Source organism: Trachemys scripta, chromosome 9 (genome assembly GCF_013100865.1).
Source record: "Trachemys scripta elegans isolate TJP31775 chromosome 9, CAS_Tse_1.0, whole genome shotgun sequence".
Classification (NCBI taxonomy): Eukaryota; Metazoa; Chordata; order Testudines; family Emydidae; genus Trachemys; species Trachemys scripta.
The window spans coordinates 72,005,812-72,030,983 of record NC_048306.1 but is presented as its reverse complement, the minus strand read 5'-3'; the positions used below and the strand labels follow the sequence as shown (position 1 = coordinate 72,030,983).

At 41.9% G+C, this 25,172-nt stretch overlaps 1 protein-coding gene across 7 annotated transcripts in view; it reads left to right on the top strand.

Moving 5' to 3' along the window:
- Positions 1–24,356, top strand: part of TFDP2 (transcription factor Dp-2) — a 179,029-nt gene extending 154,673 nt beyond the window's left edge. For all 7 annotated transcript variants that reach the window (XM_034781710.1, XM_034781709.1, XM_034781706.1 and 4 more), the window contains 5 exons: positions 2,161–2,229; positions 4,055–4,206; positions 9,772–9,938; positions 21,448–21,553; positions 23,722–24,356. In XM_034781710.1, coding sequence (XP_034637601.1) covers positions 2,161–2,229; positions 4,055–4,206; positions 9,772–9,938; positions 21,448–21,553; positions 23,722–23,905 — 678 coding nt within the window. In that variant the 3' untranslated portion in view covers positions 23,906–24,356. The remainder of the gene's footprint in view (positions 1–2,160; positions 2,230–4,054; positions 4,207–9,771; positions 9,939–21,447; positions 21,554–23,721) is intronic.
- Positions 24,357–25,172: the final 816 nt, after the last annotated feature.

Sequence of the window (25,172 nt, the reverse complement as noted above, 5' to 3'; positions counted from 1 at the left end):
TAGAAAACCTCTTTAAAAGGAATATCATACAGGGATGCTGAACAATATTTGCTTATCAGGAAAAGTCAGAAATATTTTTAAAATTGCCTGTTGAATCTTTTGTCTGGCATTTTCAGCAGGGAGAAAACTATCATTTTGTTGCAAAGATGCCAAACTTTCTCTGTGAAAATGTCACTTGCCCTGTGGACAATAGTCATGTATCTTGCACAAGACAAATATCACAATGTTCACACCAAAATATTGTACTGACTAGCAGAAAATACAATATCTCAATTTCTATCAAATTTGTGAATTTTTGCAATTACTTGAATAAATATCTGGTTTTGTATACCTAGTGAAAAACAAGTTATTTTGTGCAGTTCTATTCATATAATACCTTTTAGGACATTGAAATGGCAATGGGAGAAAAGAAAAAGAAAAACATTTACTGTTTTAATCATTGTCAAACAGTAGGCTGACAGGTATGATAAACCCAGGGAAAATGGCTACGCCTGATCATTTTAAAGTAAATTTTACCATAATAGTATTTTGTGAATATTTTTTAAATGTCTTTGGTTTTAATTCAAATCTTTTAAACTCAGTTTGTGTGAATTATTTGTGTGCATCATATTGCTATGAAATGATAAATGTTGATGTTATTGTTCTCACATTTTGTTGTCTACAGTGTGACAACTCAATCAAATTAACCTTATGTCCTTTTTCTATCTATGACTTTAGTTACACAAGCCTCTGAGCACAGTGAAAACCAAGCATTTCCTTAAAATGTTGCTTTCAGTGTCATTTAACAGAAAAGAAATAAAGCTGTGTTTTCACATGTGCTGAAATCAATAGATTTACCAAGTGTATTTTAAAGTTATTTTAAATACATAAACAAAAATGTAGTTCTGTATAAAGGTCACCTTAAAGAGAAAACACAGAAAAAATCAATGTGTAGAGAGGATAAATTATTAGACCTTTTAAAATTTATTTACTTTGATAGTCTTATAGGTCAAGCAAAGCTAGGCCCTGCACTCAACTTTGCAGAAAGCACATTAGTCACAGTTAATTGTATTAGAAGGCATTGTAAATAAAATTGTTTCTGTTTGCAGTGGAGTTAAACTTTATAATATTATGGTTTGGAGCTACGCAATTTGAAATGAGAGGTAATTAAAATAGGGCTTAATGTAATTGGGAGCCAAGATACATTAGTGTTTACAGCAGCAGGAACATTAAAACCTAGAGCATTAAAAATACACATAGAGGCCAGCACTGTAGCTTTATTAGACTGTCCACCTCTTTGGATTTCCTCAGGACTCTCCTTGATTTAAAGTATAGATTCTGGTGTTCTGGCAGCATGGGTAGAGGTCCTGAAGTACCACTGTCCTGAATACTGTTGAAAATAGTTTTGTTTATTCCATTTGTGTCACCATGGCTGCTGGAAGAAACTGATAGCATGGTAGCTGCTTTCCCATAACCTCTTCCTGTGACTGGTTACTGAATTTTTGCTAGTCTATCCAGGTTTCCGGTTAGTAGTCAAAAAGGGTGGTCACTCTTGGCCTAGCGATGATACACTAAAATGCCATCCTAGATGGTCCTGGGCCCAGTCTCGATAGTTGTCTTTCAGTCCTGAGTAAACAGGGACTGAGAGAACTGTTGATGGGATGCTTTTAATGAGTGGGAATAAGAAAGAAAATGTTTTATTGTGATACTATGATGGCTCCATTTTGGAGGGATGCAGTATTTCCTATCCAGGGCTGCAGAAAGTTCCTATGACATATATCCAACAGGGAGAAATAAGGGAGAGGAAATGCTACAACTTAGGTGGGGTAGTATTGGTCTTTTAAAGAAGGGAAAGTGATATAAAAGCAGAGGTTGAGGTTGCAGTCAAAAATTAAGTTGTGTAAATCCAGGTTCCTAGAAATGCCCCACTATGTGATTAGTCCATATGAGAAAGGAGAATGCTACAAGGTAGCGAGGTGTAGCTGGGAAGGATTTTCAGCTTAGGTACTAGGCCCTGTAACCCACCTCCCTCAAACAAATATAGTGTGAATTTCTATAAGGGTATCAAAATTTCACTTCCTTTATTGCAAAAATCTATTTTGTTTTAGACAGAGAACAAGACCAGGCAATTTATGTATTTACAAAATTGTATCTTAGTGTGTCTAAATTTATGTTCTAAAGATAGAGAAACAGAGACGGCTAGAACGAATAAAACAGAAGAGAGCCCAGCTGCAAGAGCTACTATTGCAGGTAAATTTAATTTTTATTTATACAGCCACTAACAAAAAACTGTTAAGGTTCAGAGTATTTTTCTTCTCCACTTTATAAATGTTTTTAGATTAATTTAGTGCCCATGAAAGTGATATTGCAGTGTACCTGAATCCTGACCTAAAATACCCCTGCCATCCTAGCATGGGGCCTCCTGGATAGATGCAGCCTCCTGGAGCACAGTTGTCATTATCTGTCAATATCTTCTACCCTATGTCATTATTACATTTTGCAAACATTCCACACATGCTGTTTTGCCACCGACTCCAGTGGGAACAGGAGCAGGATCACGCCGCCCCCCGCCTCTCCTCCTCTCCTCACCCCTCCCCCCCCCCCACTTGGTCCCTCTGACAAGTTACCATTGAAAAATGCAATTTTCAACACACACTTGCATGGGTTCAGTTGTACATTCCATAGCTGAGAATCAGTTGTTGCTGGGGAACTGAAACTTCAGGATCCTTATTATAAAAGACTCATGAATCCAGGCCTGGCACTTTTCACATTTTGATGCAGTAACCTAGGAAGGCTTTTTGAAACCTGCTGATTTGGCCTGAATGAAGAAATATTGTAACTTCAAATGCATTTCGGTTTGCAAAGAGGGCATTTCATTTTTTTAAAGGTCTACACCGTATTTATAGTGTTTGGATATATGCCTGGGTTTTGAATGCTTTACACATAATGGACCATTTGTATAAGCTCACGAGTTAAAGTCATAGGGTAACAGAAAATAACGTTTTTTTTTCTTGGTGCAAAATATGATGGTGTTTTAGACACAATCAGATATGCAGTGAAATTCTAAGCATTTGGACACTTCTGCTTTTCTCAGTGGCAAAAATATTTTTTCTAAATAGTTGGACTTAATTCTGACGTCACTAACACTGGTATACATCCTAAGTAACTCGAAGAAGGCACGGTGGTGAAAGTGATAGGAAAATTAGACCCATAAACTCCCTGCTCATTGTGTTTATGTATCTGTTTTATGATAGCTCTTCAGTGTTTGATTCTAATTTAACTACTTTCACCATTCACATAATTTTAGCAATTCTTGCCATTTTATATGTTTGTGCTCCTATTGACTGGAATCAGTAGTGCCAAACATGGACTACAGAAGATTCACAGATATCCCAGATTATTGCCAGTCATTGCAGACTTGACTATATACAAAATCCCATAGCACAAGATGAGCTGTGGAGAGAAGGTTGTAACTTGTAAACAGTTATGAAAGTGGGTAATTTCAAAGCTACAGATTTGCTAGGACTGGATGATATAGAGTGAACAGAGGAGAGAAAAGAGGAAGATGGATAAGAGAGTAAAGAAGAGAAGAGGGGAGTGGGCCAGGGGAGGTGCCATTTGATCCACATTAAGTATAACTTTGTTATCTTTACATTTTCTGACCTTTTAAACTGATGTAATTATGCACCCTGGCTAGTAGATAAGGCCTTTATTATGCCTTTTAAGCCCTAATTCCTAATGTGTGGAGATGCTCTGTCTCCTGGGCATTGTACTCCGTACTGTGCTACCCTCCCAAAGCTCCAGAGATTGCCAGGGGAGCATGTCTGCTGTGCCTCCTTTGAAAGGGTGCAGCATGCACTCCTTTCTGTTCCTGGCCAGCACAAAGGAGAGTTTGTTAGCCAGCACAGAGAGTTCAGACTGTGACCACCCCATCTTAGGAGAGATACCAGACAGGTGCTGGAGGTACCGGTACTTGGTTACTAAAACAGCTGTAAAATCCCAGATCGTGGAAGAGTCCACATTTACATTTGAATGACAGTGATCATTTTCCTTTTTCTTTTTCTTCTTTCTACAGCAAATAGCATTCAAAAATTTGGTACAAAGAAATCAGCAAAATGAACAACAGAATCAAGGTCCTCCAGCTTTGAACTCTACAATACAGCTCCCTTTCCTAATAGTTAACACTAGCAAAAGAACTGTTATAGACTGCAGCATATCAAGTGATAAGTGAGTGTGATGTGGAACCACATATTGGAATATTCAGTCTTCTGTGTAATAAGTATGGGATTTTTCTTTGAACAGAAAGTCTATTCACTTCATACTGAAACTAATTATACATTTGCATTTCCCTTTCATCTTCCTGGTATTTGACATAGGTACTGACTCCATGGGTGCGCCAGGGCTCAAACACCCATGGGAAAAAAATAGGGGATACTCAGGACCCACCAACCACAGCTGTTCGGCGGGGCCCCTGGCCTGGCTGCTGATCAGCTGTTCGGCAGCTGGCAGGAGGCACTCGAGGGAGGGCAGAAAGAAATCAGTGGCCGGCAGGTGGGGGAGCCTTGGGGGAGCGGGCTGAGAGGAGAAAGTGAAGGGCAGGTGGGGGAGGGAGTAGAGAGGGGGTGGGAAGAAGCAGAGCAAGGGTGGGGCTTGGGGGAAGGGGCAGGGCTTCAGGGCAGAGCATCCACTGGGAAAAATAAAATCAGCGCCTATGGTGTTTGATACCTCTTTCAGTATACTTAACCACCATTGTGCTTTTGTAAAATGTATGATGCATGCTCTACAACTTTTAGTCAGAGTTATATGGCTACCAACTTGTTCAAAATTATGAGATGGAAATAAGTCCCAGAGGCAATTGGGAAATAGATGTTTGGTTCATTTTAGTGGCACCAGGCTCACTTTCTTTAGTGCTTCGTAAGATAGAGAAGAATGAAAGTATGCAACAGTTAGAAATATTTCGCTTGCATTCTTGGGTTATGGTTTATTGCATTATGGATTTAGTTGTAAGCGTTTCTTTGATGTTAACCTGTGACTCTTGTACTTATACGTGAGGGAGTCTGTATTTGTTCTCAGCTCTCTTGTGAATTCTGGTGAAAGAATACAATCTTGATGTATCATTGTTTACTAGATCATAACAGTTTATTAGTGGTAAATAGATCTCTTTCATTGAATGTTATTGGTTATGGATTTCATTCTACCGTACATTGATTTTGCATTACAGTGGAACCTCCTTATGGTGAACTTGAATATAATGAAACTTTATAACGAAGTAGAATAAAAGTCCCTAATTGCTTCAGTTTCAACATCCAAATTACAATTCTGGCTATGGTGAAGTTGTTGGTGAATATGTATAATCAGGACCCTGTGCACTCTGCAGCACAGTTGGCTGAAATTCTTATAAGAGGCCTAATTTCTGGACTCCAGTGCAGTTGCCTGGAAATACTATGCCAGCTAATAGTAGATTAAAAATTTATATTTTTGTTGAATGAAATATTCCAATGAATAGTACAGCATAATGTCCCCTCAATTATTTTTAAATTGACCCTAATTTTTAAGCTTAATATCAAATTAAATAATTGTTAATAAGTTGAATATTTTTTTATTGAAACTTCATAACTGAATTGTACAAGTTGTTGGGAGGTAAGCAGAAGCATTTGGTACCTGGGAAGGCATGGGAGGGAGTTTGAGATTGTGGGATACTAAAATTATCAGTGGTGATATATTTTAAATTGTTGATATCATCAGTCTTCAATATTAACACCCCATTGAGATGAGTGGGACATTTCACATCCCTAAAGCTACTGTTTGCATCTCAGGGACCTGTTTACACTATATTTTCCCCTTACAGTTTCCCTCTGTTGCAACTCCCTGTGCAGTCAAGTAGTGTTCACACCAGTGGGGTGCATATGTGGATAAGGTCCCAGCAGCTGCTGGTGGTTTAATCACCATGAAATTAGGGCTGTCAATTAATTGCAGTTAACTCAAGCGATTAACTCAAAACTAATTAACTCAATTTTAAAAATGAATCACAAATAATCGCACTTTGAATTGCACTGTTAAACTAATAGAATACCAATTTTAATGTATTATAAATATTTTTGGATGTTTTTCTACATTTTCAAATATATTGATTTCAGTTACAATACAGAATACAGCAGGGGTTCTCAAACTGGGGTTCAGGACCCCTCAGGGGGTCACGAGGTTATTACGTGCGGGGGTTGCGAGCTGTCAGCCTCTACCCCAAACCCCGCTTTGCCTTCAGCATTTATAATGGCGTTAAATATATAAACAGGTGTTTTTAATTTATAAGGGGGGGTTGCTATGTGAAAGGGGTCACCAGCACAATAGTTTGAGAACCACTGACGTAAAAAGTGTACAGTGCTCACTTTATATTATTATTTTTATTACAAATATTTGCACTGTAAAAAGGATAAAAGAAATAGTATATTTCAATTCACCTCATACAAGTACGGTAGTGTAATCTCTTTGTCGCGAAAGTGCAATTTACAGCTTACAAATCTGGACTTGTAGGCTCTAAAGTTTTACATTGTTTTATTTTTGAGTGCAGTTATATAACAAAAAATAATAATTCTACATTTGTAAGTTGAACTTTCACGATTAAGAGATTGCACTTCAGTACTTATATGAGGAGAATTCAAAAATACTGTTTCTTTTGTTTATCTTTTTTACAATGCAAATATTTGTAATAAAAAATAATAGAAAGTGAGCACTGTACTCTTTGTATTCTGCGTTATTATTGAAATCAATGCATTTGAAAATGTAGAAAACATCCAAAAATATTTAAATAAATGGTATTCTATTATTGTTTAACGGTGTGATTAAAATTGTGATTTATCGCAATTATTTTTTTAATCTCACGATTAATTGCAATTAATTTTTTTAACCATTTGACAGCCCTATATGAAATCAATCTGTTAGGTAAGACATCACAGTTGTTAAAATATTGGTGATTGGTCTATACTAGTTCTGCACCAACAGGACCTTTTAAGAAAAACGCCCAGTGTAAACACCGTCTGATGTGCCCCAAAGCACTGGTTTGCACCTGGTTCACATTTAGAAAGTTTTCTTCTCACCCATAAAGGCTAGAAAAGCCATTTAAAAAAATAAAAGCTGGGATTCTAGAGCAGTATTCCAAGGTAAGATGTGGATGAATTCTGTGGCAGAAATGCATAGCATATGATACATATAACTTTACTATTCATACCAAAACAGCTGAGCTCAAGAGTTATTTCTAGATACTGTACAGCAAACACTGTTTTTTGGGTTTTTTTTTTTTTTTTTAACATTTCTAAGTTAAACTTTACAACTTAGTATTTTTGGTGTGATTTTTTTCTCGGGGCTTGTCTACACAAAAAAGTTGTACCTCTTCAACTATACTGATATAGTTAAAGCAGTACAACCCACCTACTGTGGACACAGTTATATCAGTACAAAGGTGCCTAGTACTGATATAGGTTATTGCTCTTCCCATATAGTTAAACTATAGCAGTATAACTATGTTCACACTAGAGGTTGTACCAGTATAACTATAAATTTTAAAAAATATATCTCTGACAGTTTATACTGGTACAGAAACTGTGTGTAGACCAGGATTTAGACTCAATCCTTCAAACACTAAAGCATGTGTAACTGTACTCAAAGAGTAGTTCCATTCAGGGGTCTGACTGAAAAAAAGACCTGATGGCACTCCTCCAAACTCCTCCACCCACAAAATAAACTGCTTCCTTGTCAGTTGCTAGAATGAGATGCTGCTTACTATAGATTAGAGGTTCTCAACCTTTTTCTTTCTGAGGCCCCCGCAAACATGCTATAAAAAACTCCATGTCCCCACCTGTTCCACAACAACTGTTTTTCTGCCTATAAAAGCCAGGGCCCAGTTAGGGCAAGCAGAGCAATTGGCCAGAGCCTCATGCCATAGGCGGCCCTGCAAACTTAAGTTGCTCAGGCTTCAGTTTCAGCTGCTGGTGGCAGGTCTTGGGGCTCCAGGCTTCAGACCCACATGGTGCTTCGGCTTTCTGCCCTGGACCCCAGTGAGTCTAACGTCCCATGCTTGGCAGACCCCCGAAACCTGGTCACAGCCCCCCAGGGCCCTCGTTGAGAACTGCTGCTATACATCATGTAGTTGTTCAAAGTATGATCATATGGCCTCTGAGCTCTAATGGGCTCCTTGAACTTGGCTCCCGCCCTCCCCTCAAGTGGAGTTTTAGTATGCCGTGTGCTCTGTTAGGCCCCTTGACTGAGGCGGAGAAGATAGTCCTATCTGCAACTTGTCACCTACCTATGGCATCAAAGTGAGATGCTGCTGACAGTAAACTGTGCAGATCACTGATCCCTCCTCTCCTTTCTTACATGAAGAATGAAAGAGTTAAGAACGCTGACATATAAATCATCATCACTGGGCACCTGAGTTTTCACCTTAATGAAATAAATGGGGCAGTTCATACCTTTCAGAGCTATTGTTTCAGGCTCTTTGCAGACTTGCATCTTGCCTTCAGTTTGTGTTTTTGAGGTTTTCTCTTTTTTTAAATGAGATTCTGGAGACCATAGTCACTTCAGATATTTTCTATATTGGCTCAGTCTCCATTTACCTCAGTGCTAGTAGAGTTATGAACATGTTTAATTTTTGCTGGTTTGGAGTCTCAGGTTGCAAAAGCACTGAAGAAATAGATTCTTGTTTATGCTTGACAAGAGTTTTGTGATCATTTCAAGCATTAATTGAACAAAAAACTGTTTACTAGGGATCTGGGCTTAAACGAATTTCATAGAAAGACAGTGGACTTTTTTTTAATCAGAAATTAATCAGTCTAGTTAAACTTCTCTTTCTGTTGGGGGTGGAAAAAGAGACAAGTTGCTTAAATAAGTTTTAAACAGTTGATTATTGTCCCTTATTTATTGGAAAGAATAGATGACCTCTGGCTTATTCTCAGTATTGCAAGCAGGCCAGAGTACAAGCTGAGCGAATAATGCAACAGTTCTGGGACAGAGGGCTGGTCTACACTACAAAGGTTTTACAGTATAGCTATACCAGCAACGCCTGCTGGTGGAGAGGCTACCCTGAACAAGATAAACTACCCTGGCAAAAGGACTCTTCTGACAGTATAAATTGCATCTACACGGGGGATTTTGCCAATATATCTATGCTAGTTAAGGGTGTGATTTTTTTTTTTCACTCCTAACTGAAATAACTATGCTGGCAAAACATGATATGACACTTTTTAACATATAGGACCTGTAAGCAAACAGATTTAGAAGGTTGTTATTTAATTGATAAACTATCCAAACAGTGATTTACATTGAAGTAAATACGTCCGTTCACAGTGGGGATGTTGTGGATTAGAACAGAAAGTTTAAGGAAAAAGCAGCAAAAATAAAAATGATTATTTTGTGACAAAGCTGTATAAGACTTTCAAAAAGTATTGGATTTAGTACAAGTAAGGGTTCTTGCTGGAGCAGGAATGTTTTCCTTATCTTTTAATCCGTTTAATGAAGGAGAAAAGTTTATGGACTCTTATTGCCTGCCATGGAAAAAGTTGTTTTAATTGGGAAATATGATCATTGGAACCCTGCAGAGATGCCACTCTCCTAAGTACAGGAGAAAAGCTGTACCTACCCATGGTATTTAGGAAAAAAAGCATCTTTGACCTCTGAAGAAATCCTAAAATATTGTAATTGTATCTGTACACTTACTTGCTGAATGTATAGCACAGGAAAATATAATCAGGCCCATGGTTCCTTCCAGAACCATCTCACTTTGACATTTCTCCTGTACAGATTTGAATACCTCTTTAATTTTGATAACACGTTTGAGATTCATGATGACATTGAGGTGCTGAAGCGAATGGGAATGTCCTTTGGGCTAGAGGCAGGCAAATGCTCAGCAGAGGATCTAAGAACTGCAAAATCATTGGTGCCAAAAGCTTTAGAAAGCTATGTCACAGGTAAGTTAAATGAAGCTTTTAAATATTATCCTTGATTAAATTCAAAGCCATAACTTACTGAAGCATTTCTAATTATGTCAAACTACATAAGCATGAGGCATAAGACAGTTTGAAGTAGATTTATGAAAGCCAGCAGGATCCCACAAATGACTGGTGGTTTTAAAATTAATCTTCGATGGGCACATGTAGACTTAATTTAAAATTGTTTAGAATATCAATTCATGAATGGGCTGCAGTGCAAAGGAATAATTCCATTAATAGTTTCTGGTGAAAACATAATCCTTAAGACTCAATAATATAGCCCAAGCGCCTCAAAATGACAGTATTTTCCTTGCATCATTGCTACTCCTTTTTAGGCTCAAAAGAATCCTGGATAACAGGAACGGGAAAGACCTATAAAAGGGAGTCCATTTCTCTTTTTTTCTCCTCTCCCTCACTCCCCCAAAAATGTGTGGAATAGAGAGCACCTTAGCAGAGGACAATTCTGATATTAGACTGCTCTTTCAGCTTATTGAGGAGATTCTCCTTATAAATCTCTCATTTTGCATGGACCACATATTCCTTTGTATTTATACAGCACATAGCAAAACAAGGCCCTGATTTTGATTGGCCCTCTGAGTACTATTGCGTTATAAGTATTAAATAAGAATGAGATGATGTGTGTTTTAGAGCAGCGGTTCTCAAACTGGGTCAGGACCCCAAAGTGGGTCACAACCCCGTTTTAATGGGGTCACCAGGACTGTCTTAGACTTGCCAAATCCAAAGCCCAACCCATCCGCCCCAGGCTGGAGCCGAAGCCCAAGGGCTTCAGCCCTGAGTGGCGGGGCTCAGGTTGCAGGCCCCCTGTTGGGGCTGAAGTCCTTGGGCTTTGACTTTGGAGCTTCTCTGCCCAGGGCAGTGGGGTTCGGGCTTTGGCCCCCCTACCTGGGGTCGTGGGATTCAAGTGGGCTGAGACTTCACTACTCCCTCCTGGGGTCATGTAGTAATAGAGGGTCACGGTGCAATGAAGTTTGAGAACCCCTGATTTAGAGGAAATAGGGCATGTGTATCTGGAGATATGGATTCTGTTACTGATCTTGAGCAAGTGATTTTCACCTTTGTGCCTTATGTATAGTGTTTGAGAACTATTGATGAAAAGCGCAAAGTGTCATTAACTAAATTAAACTTCCTAGAAAATGTTACAACCCTCTTTTATTAAAAGGTAGAACTTGCTTTTAAAATTAGGAGTGTTGATCTCTTTTATTAGATTTGCAGCATGCCAGTCTAATAGCTGGACTCTCTTGGAGTAAGATTCTGGATGTTTGTTAAAATGTATAGGTTCTTGAAATAATTACTTTCTGCATTTTCCTATCATTGCAAATATCATTGTAAACTTATGCTTTCTCCTATATATTCTGTCTTCTTTCATTGTTCTTCAGTGACATTTGAGTCCAGTGTTTGTGACATTACTTCTCAGTATTATGAAAGTCTTTTTGGATATTAACTCCAAGGTTGATCACATCCTGTACACAAAGAGGATTTTCTCTTCCCACCCTCTTCTCTTAGACATTCTGCTTGGATGAATTGCTTAGTGTTCATAGCTAGGTGGGCTTCCAGTTATAGACTTAGACAGCATGCTGCAGTATTGTAGGTTACTTACGTGCTTCTGGTCCTTGGCTATTGTCAGTCTAAACTTAAATTGTTCTAAAGTTCTCTTAAACTTTCTGGTTCACTTTAGGAGATCTTCCACCGATGAAAGGAATGTTGCCCAGTAAATCGATAAAAAGAAATTTCAACACTTAATTTTCAGAAAAATTGGAACACTGCCATTAGCCTGACACCTGTGTTGTTAATCTGATTCTCACTTCACCTAATGTCTGTTGTATTGATTTGCCTTGTTTATTATTTTAAAAAATCTTGGGTCCCTTTCCTGTAGCTAAGAATAGAAGATTAATTTTTAATGCTTTGTTCCCTAAGTGTAGAAGCTCTATAGAAGGTAATGGTATTTCTGCTGCAAATGAGAGAGAAGATTTTTTTCTGTTGCAAACAAAGTAATTTTATAGATCTCCCTGGGAGGATAATGCAGTTGGAACCTGTCCAGTCACTTAGATGATAATTTATAATATATACATTGGTATAAGTTTTTATATTCTTAAAGAAGTAACATTTTTGTTGTTGGCATAATTTATTTGGTAACACACTAGTATTCCACATCCACATAGGCTTCTGGCTGCTAATCACAAGTCCTGTATTGACTTCCCCTTTATACAAAGTACTCTGGACCAATACTGTACTCTTTAGATGTGGGTTGTTTTGAGTACATTTTTCAAAGCTGTCTTATTTTGGTTATGAGAAAATATGGCCAAAAGTTCTGGTTCTTTTAATCTGGTATTGTGTACTAAAGTGTGTGCATTTAGTCTGAAGGTTTCTTTTATTGGTTGCTCCTAATATAAATATGCAGTGTGAGGATCAGTATAAATTATGTAGTTACTACAATCAGATGCCTGTATTAACAAATAGGAGTAGCTGTCTTAAATATGTTTTCCAAGATATCAAAAAGAGGGCATTTGCCTTATTACATGGTTCTCTCAGCAAAGTATAACTTCCCTTTTTAACTTTCGTATGCTTTATTTCTTATACTACCAGAGCAGAATTTAAGGTTAAGTATCCACATTTTATGGTTTATTTCCATCAAATTTGCCATGTTGCTTTAAAATATATAGACTTCAATTAACTACTTTTCAAGAATAGCAAATCAATGTCTTGTATTTATTTACTGGTTACATTTGTTGCAGACAACAAAGTTTAGAGCTTTCCCACACTGGCCTACCCCATGAACTAGACTATGATGGAAGAGAAACCTCTGTAGTTGATGTCAGAAGTAAAGAATTATCTGAATCAGCTCATTGCTAGGTATCTCCTTAGCAAAGCATACTTACTGTACACAATGATGAGAGCTTCGGGCTGTGTCTACAGGACAAATTTCTGCTTGCATAGCTATGTCAGTCAGGGTTGTGCTCTCTGACTGACATAGCTCTGCCAGCAGAAGTCCTTACTGTAGATGCAGCTATACCAGCAAAGCTTGTTTCTTTTATGGGGATGTTTTTACTGTATTGCTTTTCCTATACCACTAAAGCACTCCTAGTGCATACCTGGCCTCAAAGACTGGGCCAAGACTGTGCTGCTATTTTAGAGAAACAGATACTGAAGGCTGAAGATTAATTATGGTAGTGTTGTATTTGCTAAATGAACATGCATAACCATTGGAGAAGCAAAGCGGATAGGATCTCCTAGTCTGGAGTTACGTGGATAGATTTGGTGAAAAATCTACAACCAAATATGACCATCTCTGCTAAAATAAATTACTTTTCTTAAAGAATATGTTACTTCCCAGCCCAAAATAACATTTTAGAATTGCTTATACAGATTAATGCAAAATATATGAAAGAATCTTTTAATTTATTAACTTTTTAAAGTTTTCTTTGTACAAAAGGCTTACATTTTATCCATTCCCTCAGAAAGCCCCCTTTCTCACAAATGTATACACTCTTACTTTTTAATTTTCTCTAGATCTCATTGTGCGAAAATTAATCATGTTATTTTAAATAAAAGCTTGAGTGTACTTTTACCTAAATTAGTAGGAGTCTGGTCCAAAATTTAACTTAAAATACCATATTGGTATAGCACACAGCTATCTCTCTATGTATCTTGAACCATAAATGCTGAGTTTGTTAACAAAAACCAAGGGTGTCTTTTTTGGGGTGGAGTAGGGGGGAGGAAAGAAGTGGTTTACTACTGCCGGAACTGAGAAGACAATACAGTTTCTGAACAAGAACGTGTATTGTATATAGAGTGGGGTAGTAGCAGCATTGTATATTAGATTGCGCTTAGTTATTGTTTACTCTAAAATCCACATGCTTACTTAGAATGTCTTGGAAATTGCTGTGATCCAGGGCAGACATAGTGGTCCAATATAAGGTTTCCAAGATACAGTCCATCCCTCCCACCACCACCAAAAAAAGAAACTGTAAAATTTTCATGTCACATGATTAACTTTTTTTGTGCACATCTAGGGCTCTGAGCCTCCCGAACTGATAGCAACTACACTGGATGGATCTCCAGCACCTTTAGCAAAGCAATATTTTAAAAAGTTATTCAGGGTAAACATTGGATCTACACAGTGGCTTGATCCGGAGAAAGTCATTTGTGCAGGTGCAGCAGGCCTGGGGGCTCTACTGCAATCAGTGTCTGCAGACATGCTGACAGAGTATGTACCTTGAGGTGATGTTCTGTGGCCACTGAACCCACGTATACTCCTGGATGAATTCTGTGCCAAAAAAATTAAAAATTCTGCACACAATATTTTAAAATTCTGCATATTTTATTGTCAAAATATAATCACACCAGTTTCAATTATTTTGGTAATTTATTTCAAAATACCTGTCAAAAGCTATGTCAACAATACACACAACAACAAAAAACATTCCCCCAGGAGTAGAAAGTTAAAGAAACCCCTATTACAACCCTGTTCCAGTTGGGGGGGTGCGGGAGGGGGCTGCATGGCATCCCCTCCCCCAGAGCCCAGCTGTGGGGCACCCTCCTCCCCCCCAGATACCTGCACCCCAGAGCCTTTACTCCCTCCCAGATTCTTTACTGTCCTCTATGCCTGCTGCGCTGGGCACTCCGCCCAATGCCAGCTGGGCTCTGCAGAGTTCTGCAGCACCAATTCTGTGCGAATTCTGCAGTGGCACAGAATTCCCCCAGAGTACTAAGTAGCATCCACGTACTGTAAGTCTGAGTCCTACCTTTGTCAGCTTCCTGAGACTGAGGCCTGGTCTAAATTTAAAATTAATATTGACCTAGCTATGGCGCTTAGGGCTGTGAAAAATTTTGCGGCACAATTACGTTGACCTAATCCCCGGAGTAGACGCAGCTAGGTTGACAGACTTCACCTCTTGAAGAGGTGGTTTAACTACATTGACAAAAAACCCCTTCTGTCAAAGGAAGACTCTACACCACGGCACTGTAGTGTAGATATATTTTGGCCTTGGTTACACTTGCAGATGTACAGCGCTGTGAATTAAACCTGACTTCATACAGCTGAGTAGGGAAAGCGCTGCAGTCTGTCCACACTGACAGTTGCCCAGCGCACTGTCATGGCCACATTTGCAGCATTTGCTGCGCCATTGGGAGTGGTGCATTATGGGCAGCTATCCCACAGAGCACCTCTTCCCATTCTGGCACCGTGAGTTGTGGGAAGGGGGCATGGGTGGCGGGGCATTCTGGATCCTGTCCCAACGCCCTGTGATGCATCACTTCGCATCCCAGAAATCCCTTTATTTCCGTCCACCTTTGGCGCCATCTTTCAACGGTTTCTGTGCAGCGCAATCTGTCTGCGGGAAATGGAGCCCAAACTGCTGAGGTGTATGCTGACTTATCTCGCCAGCACGTCACATTTGGCTGTCAAACTATTCCTTAAGATCCAAAGTGACAGTGAGAGTGAGGGGTCCGACGATGCTATCGAGCCGCGTAACGCATATGACACAAAATTGCTTGTGGCATTCACGGACATGCTCAGCACCGTGGAACGCCGCTTTCGGGCTCAGGAAACAAGCACCGAGTGGTGGGATCACATCGTCATGGAAGTCTGGGATGCGGCGCAAGGACACGAGATTGAGAGCTGCCCTGCCAGTGGAGAAGCAGGTGGCTATTGCAATCTGGAAGCTGGCAACTCCAGACAGCTACCGGTCGGTCGCAAACCAGTTTGGAGTGGGAAAGTCGACTGGTGGAATCATGTTGATGGAAGTTTGCAGGGCCATTAATTGCATCCTACTCAGAAGAACCGTGACTCTGGGTAACGTGCAGGACATAGTGGATGGCTTTGCACAAATGGGGTTCCCTAACTGTGGAGGGGCAATAGATGGGACGCACATTCCTATTCTGTCACCACCCCACCTAGGATCCGAGTACGTTAATCGGAAGGGGTATTTCTCTATTGTTCTCCAGGCGCTTGTGGATCACCGTGGGCGTTTCATTGACATTAACACAGGCTGGCCCGGAAAGGTGCATGACGCACGCATCTTTCGGAACACTTGGCTGTTCAGGAAGATGCAGGCCGGGACTTTTTTCCCAGAGCAGAAGATCACGGTAGGGGAAGTTGAAATGCCCATTGTGATCCTTGGAGACCCTGCTTACCCGTTAATGCCATGGCTCATGAAACCCTACACAGGGAGCCTTGACAGCAGCAAGGAACGGTTCAACTACAGGCTGAGCCGGTGCCGAATGACTGTGGAGTGTGCCTTTGGCCGTTTAAAGGGCTGCTGGCGATCTCTGTACTGGAAGCTGGACTTGGCTGAAAACAGCATCCCCGTGGTTATATCCGCATGCTGTGCCCTCCATAATATTTGTGAAGGGAGTGGGGAAAGCTTCACTCAGGCATGGACCTCTGAAGTTCAACACCTGGAGGCTGAATTTGCACAGCCAGAGAGCAGGGCTGTTACAGGGGCCCAGCCCGGGGCTGCAAGGATTAGGGATGCCTTGGAGCAATTTGAGGCTGAAAACCAGCAGTGATATCTGGTGCCCTGCAGGAGAGTGAAGTGCAGTAGTTCCAAGCTTGAGGAATCAGTATTTGCTAAGCAGACTTGCAGTGCCTGTTTATTTCCTGGGCTAAGGAGTCTTTTACGTTATGCAATAATAAAGAATGTTTTCAAAGCCAAAAAATCCAAAAGAAACAAGGGGGTGGAGTGGGGAACGGTACAATCACAGATTCGCGTATGTCCTTTCTGGTGCGCTGTGCAGTGAGTGCTGCACTTCAGGGTAGCTATACTGCATGGTGATGGGGGTTGAGTGCAGAGGGTAAGGGTCGTGGTTTTCAGGGCTGGGTGGTGAAGATACTGGTGTTGGAGGCAGCTGGTGGCGTGAAGAACACAGAAGTTGGGGAAAGTGGGTTGGAGGTGACAGTGGGGCACAACGGAAAGAGTTTTGGGACAAGGGCTGTAGGGGGGGTGGCGTTTGCGTTTGCAGTACTGCTCCTTCTGCATGGCTACGAGCTCCTGGATAGTGTCTGCTTGGCACTCCAGGATGTTTATGAGCCGATGAGTGCTTTGCTGCTGGTGCTCCGTGCTTTGCCGCCGGTGCGCTGCGTTTTCCTGGTGGATCCTGCTTTCTCTCTCCCTCCAGTTCCATGCTTTCTCATTCTCTTTAATAGATTGCTGCATCACTTATTGCAGCATGTCTTCTTTGCTTTTTCGTGGTCTCTTCCTGAGTCTTTGCAGTCTCTGAGCAGGCGATAAGAGGGATGGCTGAGGTCTCAAGGTTGATGCAGCTGTATAGGCAAAATGCAACATTTAACAGAGGCAGCATGATTTACACCAGACAGAGTAATGATTCCCCCCACACTTGAGTAGAAAACACACAGGGTCTACACAATTGCATAATTTTCCCATCCGAAACAGAGCCCACATATCCCACAGGAGCCTCAAGTGGTGAATAAGGGGGACTGATTGTTTCAGGGCTGCACTGTCCTCTGGGTTTCTGTGCCTTGGGGAGAGCCAACAGCTTCAGGGGGCACCTACACTGAACACTGTCCCAACATTTTCCACAGGAGTTCGTCCTGGACGGTATCTCGCTTCTGAGGGTGACCTGGGAAGCAAGGGAGGGTCTTCTACTGCAATGCGGCTTCCGCCCTGGCCCATACACAGCTTGCCTGTGTGCAGCAATTGTCCCCCCGCCCCTCGTGGCACAGTGGCGCGGACACGTTAGCCTGGCTGGGACAAGGACCACGGTGGCTCTCCCAATAAACCTGCGCAAGTGCATTGCACACGTTCTGGATGAGACATTGGAGGAGATTACCGAGGCCGATTATCGCGATGTGATAAACCATATCAATGCACTATTCCGCATCTAGGCATGCATGCCTAACCCTCCTCTCCCAAAGAGCCCGCACCGAAAAAATTCCTTCCCGAAAAAAAACTGCTTACCGGGAACCTGTCCTCCACCAAGTACCGGCCGCTGCGACTGGCTACCTTCCTCCTGGCTCGAGAAGAGGTCCTGGCTGCATAGCTCCAGGGATTCCGGGGTGTCCCCATCCGGCCCACCACCCTCACTCCCGTTTTCCTCCTCCCCCTCTCCCCCACCGGTTCTGAAGTGTCCATGGTGGTGCTCGGAGTGGAGGTGGGGTTAACCTCAAGTATTGCATCCAGCTCTTTGTAGAATCAGCAGGTCGCGGGGGGGGAGCACCCGAGCGGCCGTTTGCATCGCAGGCTTTGCGGTAGGCACTCCGCAGCTCCTTCCCTTTAATCCTGCACTGCAGGGCGTCCTGGTCATGGCCCCTTTCCATCATGTCCTTTGATACCTTCCCGAAGGTATCGTAATTCCTATGGCTGGAGCGCAGCTGGGACTGTACAGCTTCCTCCCCCCAAACACTGATGAGGTCCAGCAACTCGCCATTGCTCCATGCTGGGGCTCACTTGGCGCGTGGAGGCATGGTCACCTGGAAAGATTCGCTGATAGCACTCCACACCATGCCGGGCTGAGCAAACAGCAAGGGGATTTTTAAAATTCCCGGGGAATGTAAAGGGTGGGTCACATGGTTGGTTACCTGAGGCCAGAGCAGTAGAGTTTGAACTGATGACCAGAGTGGCTAGAACAGGCATTGTGGGATACTGCCGAATACTTCTGGAGGCCAGTGACAGAGCATTGGGCGGCCACACTGGCGCCGCAGTGCTGCAGCGGCAGCGCAATACACACTATTCCTCTCGGGGACGTGGAGTACATGCAGCGCTGCAGCCACAAAGATACAGCGCTGCAAATGCCTTGCCAGTGTGGACGGGGAGTGAGTTACAGCGCTGGGAGCGGCTTTACAGCGCTATAACTCGCTAGTGTAGCCAAGGCCTTTGAGTGTTGTGATAGTTGCTCTCTGCCTTCACTCTGCAAGGGCTCCTCCTGAAAGGTAGGCCTGAAAGAAAAGCTTCTGGTTTTTAAAGAGCCGAGATTTCAGAATACTCTAAAACCCACTTGCATGCTTCCATTTTACTTTTAAGTATTGCCAAGGAAAATAATTTCAAATAGAGGGAAAATGAAAGACTCTAGTAAGCAACAGTATTAGGGTAATGTAAATCATGCCATATGCTTCTCACCCATTTCCTGAACAATAGAACTGAATATAAACAAAGAAAAGCAAGTAGCTGTGACTTTGATGGATGTCAGAATGTTCAAATGGGTTGCTGAGCTTCAGAAAATGCCACCCTAATAAGAGCTCTATACTAAAGACTGGCATAAGATCATCATGGTGAAACCTTAACTATGGGAGCACTACCATCCCACTATAATGCTGTGTCACACTAGAATTAGCAGGTCATTTGGTCAAGGGTTCCTCCGATACAGAGGTTTTTCCCCACCCCTCAAAAAAGTGCTGATTTTAATAATCAAAGTGCTCTAACAGGATTGATTTGAAAACTGGCTGGGGTGGACTTTGGGAGGGAGACAGAGAACGGGAACACCCATTTAGATGAATGGGTCAGTTCACACCTCTCAGAGCAATTGTGTCTGACTGTATTCATTTCCATGGAATGTTCAGATACATCTCATTGAGATGAATGCACCACTTTATACTCCTGGAATCCTCTGGCTGCAGAGGGTTGTGCAGACCCCGTTCTCCTACACTAGAGCCTGGTCTACACTAGGTAATTAGGTCGATATAACTACATTGCTCAGCAGTGTGAAAAATCCACACACACTCTCGAACGGCACAATTAAACCAATCTAACCTCTGATGTAGACAGTGCTAGGTTGACAGGAGAATTCTCCAGTCAGCCTAGCTACTGCCTTTCTGGGAGGTGGATTGCCTACACCAACAGGAGAACCCCTCCCATCAGCAATAGGTAGTGTCTTCACTGAAGTGCTGATGCGGTGCAGTTGTGGCACTGCAGTGTTTTAAATGTAGACAAGTCCCAAAGGATTGTCTATGACAAGAGTTGCTTCAGAATAGCTATTTCTCATTAACTCCCTGTGTGGATGCTTTTATTCTAGGATAGGAGTTTTTTGTTCTGAATTAGCTGAATCTATTTTGGATTAGCACGCTATTGTTCCAGATGATGAAACAAAAGAAATGGTAAGACTATGTGCTCACTCGGGCAAAAGCTGTATTCAGGGCAGGCTTAGTGACCACCAGCTGGCTATTCCTGGTCTACATAGGCGCCGACTTCATGGGTGTTCCGGAGCTGGAGCGCCCCCGGGAAAAAATTACGGGTGCTTCGCACCCACCAGCAGCCAAGCCTCCCCTCCCCCAAGCACGCTGCGTCCCCACTTCTCTCCCTCCCAGCGATTCCTGCCCCCCACGCCTAACAGCTGTTTGGCGGTGCTTAGGACTTTCCGGGAGGGAGCGGGAGAAGCGGGGATGCAGTGCACTCAGGGGAGAAGGCGGGGCTGGGGCGGGGACTTTGGGGAAGGGGTGTAATGGGGGGAGGGAAGGGGCGGGGGGGCGAGCACCCACTGGGCAGAGGAGAAGTCGGTGCCTATGCTGGTCTATACTCAATCACTTCACCTCACCTGCATAAGCCACTGCCAGAGTTGCCAGATGTTTCCACCCTTTAAGTCTATAAGACTTTCTTCTGGAACATCACCTTTTTCTGTTTTACATCATGCTATCATGTTTACTCCCAGACCGCTACACATTTCTGCATCAAGGATAAACTACTATGCGCTTCTATTTGCACATGCACAAAACTCAGCACAGAAATGAGGGGTCTCAAGCTCTGTGGGTACAGAAACAACTCTGTGGCAACCTTCCAAAAATAATCTCTGTACCAGTCCACTGTGATAGGGATGGCTGTGTTGAGTGTAGTTGGAATGCATGTAGACAAATGAGAGAATACTATTCTGTACAACATGCCACATTTACTTCATTCCTCATATCTGCTTATTTTAGAGCATCCCTGGCTGAAATTACAGCATCTCAACACTGGCTCTTGCCAGCTGTAGGTGCCAGAGTTAAGATTGAATGGTAACGCTAGTGTGCATGCCGTAACTCCTGGTTTTCAGAGGTTTAAATATAGTTGCAGCCAGCATTATGAAAGGATATGAGGCACTGCCAGTCAACCTTAACTCTGCATTAACAAAGTTTTGGGGCTATGAATGTTGTTCCATGTTCTGGGTCTTATCTATCGTCAGCACAATAAACTAAATGCTGATCTCAGTAGTTAGTGAGGTATGGAGCAAAGAGAGAACAGCTATTTCCCACAATTAAGATATTAAACTGATCTTGAAGTTACAGTACTTGGAACTTATTTGACACTTTCAACAGAGCAGATTTAATCTGAAAGTCATTCGTGGAAAATAAATACTGAACGTTTCCGGAGTACCACTTTTGATGATGATGATGTACGAGCAATGTTATGGTTAATGATGCAAAAATAGTATATGGTGTTTAAATTAAAAGCTAGACATCTAAAACCAAGTTAAATGCAGATTCTAACATTGTAAGGAAAGAAAAATGTTGCTGTAACTTTAATGTGTAACTGTTGTCTTTTAGATATGGCTACAGGACTTTCATGGTTGAACCAGGGGTTACTTTTAAATTCATCTCATTCAGGTTCAACTTTAGAAGCAGCTGGCGGTACCTCTATTTCTAAATCAAGGTAACTAGAGAGTGATTTTGCTATTTCAAACAATGAAAGATAGTTTCCTGTGATACTCATATTGAGAAAGTGCAAAATTCACCCCAATGCATCACTTACCCTCTCAAAATAGGGTGTTATAGCACAGGAATGAATTTCACCCCAACTAAATATAAAGGACACTATGGTCTGGACTACACTAAAAAGTTAGGTTGATCCAGCTGCATCGCTCAGGCATGTGAAAAATCCATAACCCTGAGTGACATAGTTAAGCCGAACTAACCCCCAGTACAGACAGCGCTAGGTTGACCAAAGAATTCTGTCGACTTAGCTATCGGCTCTAGGGAAGGTGCATTTCCTCTGATGACAGCAAAACCCGTCCTGTTAGTGTAGGTAATGTCTACACCAGTGGTCTCCAACCTTTTTATGCACAAGATCCCTTTTTGAATTTAAGTGCAACGCAGGATCTACCCTGCCGCACTTACTCCATCCCCCTTCCAGCCGTCACTCACTCACCCTCACTCACTTTCACTGGGCTGGGGCAGGAAGTTGGGGTATTGCCCCTGGGCTGGGGCAGAGGGGTTTGGAGTGTGTGGGGGGGGCCTCTAGGCTGAGCCTGGGGCAGGGGGTTGGGATGCAGGAGGGGGTGAGGGGTGCAAGCTCTGGAAGGGAGTTTGGGTGCAAGAGGAAGCTCCAGGCTGGGGCAGAGTGTTGGGGTGCAGAAGGAGGGGTGCTGGCTCTGGAAGGGGGCTCAGGGCTAGGGTGCTGGCTCCGGGAGAGAGCTCAGGGCTGGGGTGCAGGCTCCCACCAGGCAGCACTTACCTCAAGCGGCTCCCTGTCAGTGGCACAGCAGAGCTAAGGCAAGCTCCCTGCCTGCCCTGGCCCCACACGGCTCCTGGAAGCAGCCCTCACACCCTTGCGGCCCTTGGGGAGGGGGCACATGGCTCTGCGCGCTACCACTCTCTGCAGGCACCGCCCCCACAGCTCCCATTGGCCGCAGTTCTCCATTCCCAGCTAGTGGGAGCTGTGAGGGGCGGTACTTGCAGGCAGGAGCAGCACACAGAGACCCCTGCCTCCACCCCTCCTCCGGGGCCTCAGGGGCAGGCTGTCCATTTCTGGGAGCGGGGTGGGACCAGGGCAGGCAGGGAGCCTGTCTTAGCCCTGCTGCGTCACTGGATTTTTAGTGGCCAGAGATCACGATCGACTATCAGAGACTCCAGGATCGACCAGTTGATCACAATCTACTGGTTGGTGACCACTGGTCTACACTGAAGCACTACAGAGGCACCACTGTAGCATTTCAAATGTACACAAAGTAGTTTCGATGATGACTGATTTTTGGAACATTCTAACTTTCTGATAAAAGGCTTCTTTCCACAGACAATTTCTGATTTGTAGTCTTTGCCAGAGGAAAATGTGTGTGTGTGTACATTTGAGGTTAATTGGACAAACTGTGTTTGTATAGGAGACTTGAAAAGTGGTGTGTCTTCACCTTTTAGAAAGATCTAAAATAGTTTGTTCATAATTCAGAACCCTTTGTGAACAATTCAGACTTTTTTTATATACATTATTTATTGTGAGGAGTAGGATGAGACTTTTTTTTATTGCGTTTTCACCCAAGTTGGAGCCTTGAGGATTTTAGTTGAAATTTTTGGTGTCTGTACATGTTATTTCCCTAATTGTGCCGACAAAAGTTATAAGTTCCACACTGCCTAATCCTTGCTTTAATTTTTAAATTTCTTGGTTGTGAATTGGCTTTAAAATACAAATTGATCACAAGACCTAAATGTTTGTCATCGTGTATTTGGGTAGAAATCCTGTTTTTTCTGGCCCCTAGAGTTCCTAACGAGTTCTTGATCATGGCAGTTCACCTCTCAATGCACACACACTACAGCATAGACAAGGCAATGGGAGAATCATTCCCTTTTGATTCCTTCTCTTGGCTTCAGGAGCTTCCCTAGCTGGGACAAGAGAAATTGGCAAACCCCCTATTGATCCTTGCGTTCCTTTTGCTTTTCTGCACTCCTGATCCCTTCCCCAAATACTAGATTCATTTTAAATTAAAATGTTTCAGGTAGTTCCTTGTTGGTAGCTTCTTTGTTAAATACAAACAAGAAGCCACAAAAAGCTCTCAAACATCATGAGAAATTCTCTCAAGTTACAGGATGACTTTTCTGTTCTTTTGATAGTGGAAATCCAGGATTGTGTCTGGATGCTGAAGTGGCCTTAGCAACTGGACAGTTCCTTGCCCCTGGTAGTCAACAGTCCAGCAGTGCAACATCACGTTATTCGGAGTCACGAGGAGAAACCCCATGCTCATTCAATGATGAAGATGATGATGATGACGATGACGATTCCTCTTCCCCAGAATGAAGACAGGAGAAAACAGAATATACAAGATGCTGCTTTTATGTGTTTTTAGTGTGAGCTCCTGGTTTTCATGATGTAACTTCAGTTTCTTGCCTTTGTTTGCACTGTGTTCAGTTAAACTAAATGGAAACTTGCACGCAGACACACACAAAAAGCACCCAAAGTTAAGAGACAGATTGAAAACTTTTTATAACTGAACACAGTGTGGTATACTGCCACAGAGCAAACAAAGCGTTTCAACTGCAACCAAGGAAAAAAGCAAAATCCCTGAAGATTTAGCAGACTTGCTAAATGCACAAGTTTATTTTTCATAACTTGGGACATTGCTTCTCCAGTTTCTCTCTTCCTCCTCATTTATCCCACCCAGAATGGAGATGATTATAGTGTTGTCCAACAGATGCTGATTCTTACATTGTCTTTAGGCTTTGCTACCTTTTAAAAAAAAAAAAAAAAAGCTAAAATAGTTTTAAATATCTTATGTATTAAAACCATTATGGAGAGGGGCTATTAGGATGTTTGCTTTGTTCTGTTCAACTTGCTGTACAGAAGAGTCTTAAAGTAATATAAAATGCAAGTGGCGAAATTAATCTTGAACTAGATGAAATCCATTTTAGATATTTTAAAGAATGAAATTAGTATATGTCTGTTGAAGGGTTCATATTTTTCCATTATTTTATTCCATTGATATTTTGGGCCTAATTTATTATAAATAACTGATTGTTAGCCATTACATAGAGTCAGGATAAAAATGGTGGTGTTCTCTACACCAACACTAATTTTTTTAAAGAAAAAATGTTAGTGAAGAAAATAGTGTTAATAAGTTGTCTGATAGTTTAAAAATAAATTCTCCCTTGAATATCTACACAGACCTTAACCTACTCTAGAAAACCAAATGGAATATAATAGCAAAAGAGTTTCTTTCTATAGTAAGGACTTCATACATTTTCAGGCAGTGTTTTAATTTTCACAGTCACATAAAATATTATTTTAGGAACTAAACTTTTTAATTTAAGATTCTTGTGAAAATCTAACTTTTCACTATTTATGCAGTTTGACTTTTTGCATTTCACTCAGTTAGGATAATGAAAACAGACTAATCAAATTAACTTTTTGTTTTTAGTTAATTCCATTTTCCAACTGTTCTGCACTAACCGACACCATGCTGGCACTGCAGGGGAACATTTAACTCCAAACAACTGTTTTCACAGCATTTTTTTAAAAGGAAAAATGGAATCTGATTTTTATACTCTGTCAAGTTAGCAAAAATAAT